At 36.8% G+C, this 5,756-nt stretch overlaps 2 protein-coding genes and 1 long non-coding RNA gene across 3 annotated transcripts; 1 reads left to right on the top strand and 2 right to left on the bottom strand.

Moving 5' to 3' along the window:
* Positions 1–573: 573 nt before the first annotated feature.
* On the top strand, positions 574–1,978 carry LOC108626097 (alpha-tocopherol transfer protein-like). Its single transcript, XM_018026548.2, has 3 exons — positions 574–1,224; positions 1,602–1,752; positions 1,904–1,978. The coding sequence occupies exons 1-3, from the start codon at positions 589–591 to the stop codon at positions 1,930–1,932; spliced, it is 816 nt and encodes a 271-aa protein (XP_017882037.2). The 5' UTR covers positions 574–588; the 3' UTR covers positions 1,933–1,978.
* An 883-nt stretch (positions 1,979–2,861) lies between these two features.
* LOC108626038 (alpha-tocopherol transfer protein) lies at positions 2,862–3,442 on the bottom strand. Its single transcript, XM_026814511.1, has 2 exons — positions 3,173–3,442; positions 2,862–3,095 (listed from the first exon to the last, which is right to left on the bottom strand). The coding sequence occupies exons 1-2, from the start codon at positions 3,416–3,418 to the stop codon at positions 2,862–2,864; spliced, it is 480 nt and encodes a 159-aa protein (XP_026670312.1). The 5' UTR covers positions 3,419–3,442.
* A 358-nt stretch (positions 3,443–3,800) lies between these two features.
* LOC113464505 (uncharacterized) lies at positions 3,801–5,265 on the bottom strand. The gene is made up of 3 exons (XR_003389359.1): positions 5,063–5,265; positions 4,632–4,732; positions 3,801–4,061 (listed from the first exon to the last, which is right to left on the bottom strand). It is a non-coding gene; the product is annotated as an uncharacterized LOC113464505 (long non-coding RNA).
* Between the last annotated feature and the right edge of the window lie 491 nt (positions 5,266–5,756).

Genomic DNA, 5,756 nt, shown 5'->3' with positions numbered 1-5,756 from the left:
TTTCAATTAAATTCACTATTAAAAGAATTGATTAAGATTAAACTCTAATATTTCGATTAAAAATTGTGTATTCTTTATAAGATCAAAGTATTTATCTTATTTATGATAAAATATAATCAGTATGTTATTAAGAAATGAGAGGAAATGTTTATAAGGAACTGTCAGATGGAAATTTCTGTATATCCTCTGGATTAAATTCATTGTTAACAGAACTGACCAGAGTTGAAACCTTGTAACTTCATAAAAATCGTATAATCTCTGCAGGGTTAAAGTACAACATTTATCTGAGTATTAATGATAAAGTTGTATAATAAGCATATATTGCCAAGAGATCGGATTATATTTTTATAAGATAAATCACTTGTAATTACTGCATTATAAATATAAAAGTAATAAACATTTACGTAATGCTTGTTATTTGTATATAGGAAACGAAGTAATATTCCTACGCTGTTAATAACAGTTCATGAAGTGCTGCAAAAAGTCTGTAATTACCCTGTCATTAAAAAGTATTAATAGTAGGGAAACAGATGATGGAGTCAACATCGTATTTTTCATACTTCGTTAATTGGTTTCATTATTTAAGTGATGCATGACAGAAAAATATTGTACATTATTTTCTGTTTTATATTAAGAAAATCGTTACATCGTAAAATGAAATTTGTTACAGCGGAAACGGATTTGAAGGTTCCCATAAACAACGAAGCCTGGCTGATTCGTTTCCTCAGGCCATGCAAATATTACCCAGAGTCCGCGTTGAATCTGGCGAAGAATTATTACAGCTTCAAGGTGAAGCATAAGAATGTGTACGAGAACTTGAAACCGAGTCGAGAGAAGAACATCTTCGAGCAGAATATTTTAACAGTTCTACCTAATCGAGATCAGCACGGTAGAAGGATATTGATCATCGAGCTTGGAAAGAAATGGAAGCACAACAAATGTAACTTGGACGAAGTGTTCAAGGGCTGCGTTCTGTATTTGGAAGCTGCGATGCTCGAACCGAGCACGCAGATCGCTGGTGCTATCGTTATCTTCGACATGGACGGGCTCACTCTTCAACAAACCTGGCAGTTCACGCCACCGTTCGCTAAAAGGATAGTAGACTGGCTGCAGGATGCTGTGCCGTTGAGAATCAAGAATATTCATATTATTAACCAGCCGTACGTGTTCAACATGGTGTTCGCATTGTTCAAACCCTTCCTCAGGGAGAAGCTTAAGAGTAGGGTGAGTTTCGATCGTTTTCTCAATGCAAAATTGTTTGTAATGATAACCAAATATTCGTGTTTGTATAAAACTATCTGTAGAAGTATTTTCAATAAAATTACTTGTCATCTATTTTGTATTATGCGATGCATTTTATTAAATAATTCTTCAACACTTGTAATAAGAAATCCTGAAGTCCTTGTTTTACATTAAAATGGAATTAGATTTTTAATAAAATGCTTCTACCTATAATTAAATTATTTAGTCTTGGTTTATCAAATGCATTGTATTAAATGAGTTATCAATTCTTCAATTTTATATGCAAATTTATATACGTACATAATTTTATAAAAAGTCTTGTAAAATACAATAAAAAGAAAAATTTCTGTTAATTTTAGATCATTTTCCACGGCACGGACCGCAAATCATTGCACAAGCATATCTCGCCGAAATGCTTGCCGTCTTGTTACGGAGGAACTCTTCAACTCACGCAAGTAACTGGCTCCCAGTGGTACGAGCTGTTAATACTTTGTGACAAGGAATACGATGGTAAATGTCCCACTTTATTTCATCTTCTCTTGATTCGAAAAGAATTATAACAGTTTTTCTGTTAAAATAATTAATGCAATTAGACAGAAGAAAATTATTTTTATGCTTCACATTGACACGACTGTGAATCAATCGAATTTTTCTCTTTCAGCTATCAACTCATACGGTTACAATAAATAAATCGTCCATTTCGCCTTCGAAGAAGGACAAGAATAATTATTCAACTGAAAATCGTTATTGATTTTCGAGCAATGATGTCGGCTGTGGGCGTTCATTCCTCGTAACGCTGGGTACAACACTGTGCAGTCAGCCTACTTGTTTATAGGACGAATAGTATCTAGTTAACAAATTATGTATGTAATAGATTAAATTTTTCCACGTATTAATTAACTGATCGCGTAATCAGTTTTTCACTGTGCATGAGAAAAATTATTCCATGTGTCGCATTGTTGTGTAACGGAACAGGTAACACCGGAAATGTTACATCGTGTGCCAACTGACACCTAATTGGGCAAAAGTAGGTAAGTTCTACTCTGTATTTGGACTCGATCGAATTGCATTCTCCTCTTCCGCACGGAAAACCACACGGAATCGTGTTACAACGATCACTCATGTTCGTTTAGAAACCGAGAACTACCGATGTAACAACACTTGTTCTTTTCATTAGCAGATTTTATTATAGAAAAATCTATATAGTGATTCTGTTGATATTAAAATAATATATCTTACCTTCAAAGTTTTTCTCGAAGGCACAGAAATAGTTACAGATACCCTCACCGATGGGCTCTTTAGGCATTTTGAACTCTCCTCCAAGTTCGGTGGGCAGAACTTTCGATCCTGTATGTGCGAGCAAGGAATTCCTATTGGTACCGTGAAAGTGGAGCCTCTTACGCGTTTTCTCCTGTGAAATTCATTTAAACCCTTTATGTTGTACCGTTAATTAACTTTTACTTCTTTCTTTCATCACGTAAGTTTGTGCATTAATTCTTTTGTCATTCAAATTCGAACGATGTTAACTAGTGTATAAATTCATGTGAATCGCATGTTCTTGGACTATGAACTTTGAAGTGACGAAAAGAATGATTGCGAATGACATTGAAATGAATGTATTAATTTGAATATCGGCCATGAATATTTTTTAAGCTCACCAGAAGGAATGGTTTGAAGAGGGCAAAGACCATGTTGAATATGAAGGGTTGATTTACTATGTGTATACCCTTCAGGCGACAGGGTAAACATCTCTGGACCCACTCCGTCAGAGTCGCCGCGAAACTCGGTGTGAATTGTGTCACATGGCTCAGCGAAAATCCATCCATATCTATTATCACTTGGACACCCGCGATCTATTATTATTTTATAATTAATTGATCTAAAATCGATTAATGAAGTGCATGAGAAAATGATTGAAACACGGATTCACCTGAGTTTTGGGCTCGGCCATGGCCGCGTCTAGTGATAGCATGACGGCACGGAATATTTCGTCAAGGCTAATGGTCTTCGGGTTCCATTTTTTCCCAGAATTGACCAGAAGCAACCTGCATCCGTCCTTTGTGCGTTCTGGTAACGGTATCACGATCTCCGAGGTCAACACTTTCCTCTCGACGCTGGGCAAGAGATTGGCACAGTAGCGTGGGTTGTTCGCTCGGAAATGATAAAACCTCTTCATCTGCAAAATCACAGAAGCATTCGATTAACGCTATCAGTTAATTCAACAAGATCAATCAATCATTATATAAAATAAGATAATCTTTCATTATGCTAAATTGAAATTTTTCACAATTCTAGATTAATATAATCAATTATAAAAATTNTACTGAAATTAATTATTTAAATCCTGCCCATAAATAGATGATAAAATAATGAACGTCAGCATGCAAAATTTCAAGGCGATGACCTTTGAGCAAATTCCTGAGATCCTTCAATGACTGCTGGACAACCTCGGGTGTCTCGCGCAGCTCCTTTCTGGCTTTCTCCCGAAAAGTCTCGCCGCCGTCGTCGAACTCGGCTTGGAGGTCGAACGAGCCCACCTTGCAGTGTGGTATCTCGAACGGGGTTGCATTCTGGTCACCTTGCAGCTCCATCGAGCTCCGTCGACCGCGGAGGAGATCTATCTGTCGGACATACATGACGAACCAGCTGACTTTCACGCGTAATTCAATGACAGGATGCGATCGCACTCTTCAACTTCCTCCGCTCACTGTCTATCCCTAACTGTTCCTTCACTGATGCTTGGCTGCGGAGTGTGCTGTGCTTGGTCCGCGGTTCTTGTTCTTGTTCTTGTGTGTCGTGCGTGTTTCACATGTGCCTGACTACAATGTTCACATACGTTAAAAGACACCTCCTGCGTCGAATATAGACCGACGCGTGCCGTGAAGTTGATTCGTATCTATTTTTGATCGACGAATTAATGTTACGGGTGACGAAGCTCAATTTCTAAGAGACTTCGTATTCTGGTTCGAAATCTTGATTAAAAAAATTCACTATGTATTATAATTGCATTTTGAACTTATAATTCAAAGATTGACTGTACAGTTTAATAGGACATTCTGTATTTCATCAATCACATTGAGTCTTGAGTCTAGATAATCAGATATCTTTTAAACCAAATTACTTAGTCGGTGATCGTTTGAAATAAATGTATGTATGTACGTGTAACGTNATAAAATGTGAATCGTATCTCGAATCCTGCCAGTTAACAAAACCGAATTTTTATAATTTTTAGTAGGCTACTAGATTCCATTTAAACAATGTTTATTCATTCATTTTTTCTAATGAAACCACCAGCAATCCGCTTTGCAAATATCAATTCGAACCAGCAGCCCAACATAAAACAAAACCCAGCGAGGAAAATAAAATTGATTCATGGTTGGTCAACATACCTGAGGGAATGGTTGATCCCGAGTCCGCTTTCTCCGTTCAGTTAAAGAAGACCCTGCTCTTCTCCTCTCTCCGGCTTTCTTACCTTTGCACAGATTCCTGCCTATCACCACCGTTCATAAGTCTCAGAATATTTTCAAATACTATAGTAACCAGCAGGCATTATTCTAATTGAAAGATCATAGCAAAATCATGTAATAATTTTAATGGAAAATGAATATTCTTTGAACTCAAATTTTCATACTGAATTTTGTTTACCGTAAGTTTATAAAATATATTCATAACTTATTGTATGATTTAATACATCATTTTATTATAAGATTTTAATTAAGTTAGCCTCCGATGGTTACTACTCTGTAATAATTATCACATTTTTGGAAACACAAAATTTGAAAAAACACTCGTGTGTCCTGCGATTTATGAACTAGCTTACTGAGTCTGAGTGCTTATATCCAGATGCTACGTGCGCCAGGACGTAATTTCACGGTTCCTACGCGGAAAGATCGTAGCAGCGGCGCAGGTATCGATCAACGTGAAAGGGTAATGCTCTCTGGATCGAGCGAACCTGGAATCCAACGTGGCTGAAACGCCGTGGAGTACTGCAGGTCCCGCGAGTTTGAAATCGGCTGGAAAGCGGGACTGTTCCTCCCACCTTTGCTCGCGGACTTACACTCGTGACTGTGAGAAGTCGCGGAGGTTACCGTTTGTCATAGTCGAATACAATTAAATTTCAAAGTGGCTGAGGTGACAAAAGGTTATATTAATAAATATAAATTATAATTCTGGGAATTGAGCTGTGCATATGGTATCTTTTTATCCTTGGCCATCGGCCTTGATTTCATTCGATCGGTACCGCCTTCGCTTTAAACAGGAAACCGATTTCATGAAAAATGAATTGTGAAATTATCCTCATATATATAATCGTTTTATTCGTTCCTTTCATAATTCATTTATTGTTTGGTAACTTCGATCGTTTTAAGAAACTCGAGTAGCGGGTGTTTATATAAACAGTCATTTCTGTATGGCTCATACGTGTATTGTAAAATTTCTTAATCCATGCTTTGAAGTATTCTTATTTTATTTGGAAAACATTCAAACCTTGTGGCAATTTATAATTTTCATTCACA

The sequence above is a fragment of the Ceratina calcarata genome, unplaced genomic scaffold (assembly GCF_001652005.2).
Source record: "Ceratina calcarata isolate Rehan_Ccalc_2016 unplaced genomic scaffold, ASM165200v1 scaffold120.2, whole genome shotgun sequence".
Lineage (NCBI taxonomy): Eukaryota > Metazoa > Arthropoda > Insecta > Hymenoptera > Apidae > Ceratina > Ceratina calcarata.
This window is presented reverse-complemented; position numbering and strand designations above follow the sequence as displayed.

Excerpts from the sequence above, each read along its gene's own strand:
- LOC108626097 (XM_018026548.2), top strand. The coding sequence starts at position 589 with ATGCATGACAGAAAAATATTGTACATTATTTTCTGTTTTATATTAAGA. Across the intron at positions 1,225-1,601 it reads GGGAGAAGCTTAAGAGTAGG|ATCATTTTCCACGGCACGGA; the intron begins GTGAGTTTCGAT and ends TGTTAATTTTAG. Across the intron at positions 1,753-1,903 it reads TTGTGACAAGGAATACGATG|CTATCAACTCATACGGTTAC; the intron begins GTAAATGTCCCA and ends TTTCTCTTTCAG.
- LOC108626038 (XM_026814511.1), bottom strand. The coding sequence starts at position 3,418 with ATGAAGAGGTTTTATCATTTCCGAGCGAACAACCCACGCTACTGTGCC. Across the intron at positions 3,096-3,172 it reads TGGCCGAGCCCAAAACTCAG|ATCGCGGGTGTCCAAGTGAT; the intron begins GTGAATCCGTGT and ends AAATAATAATAG.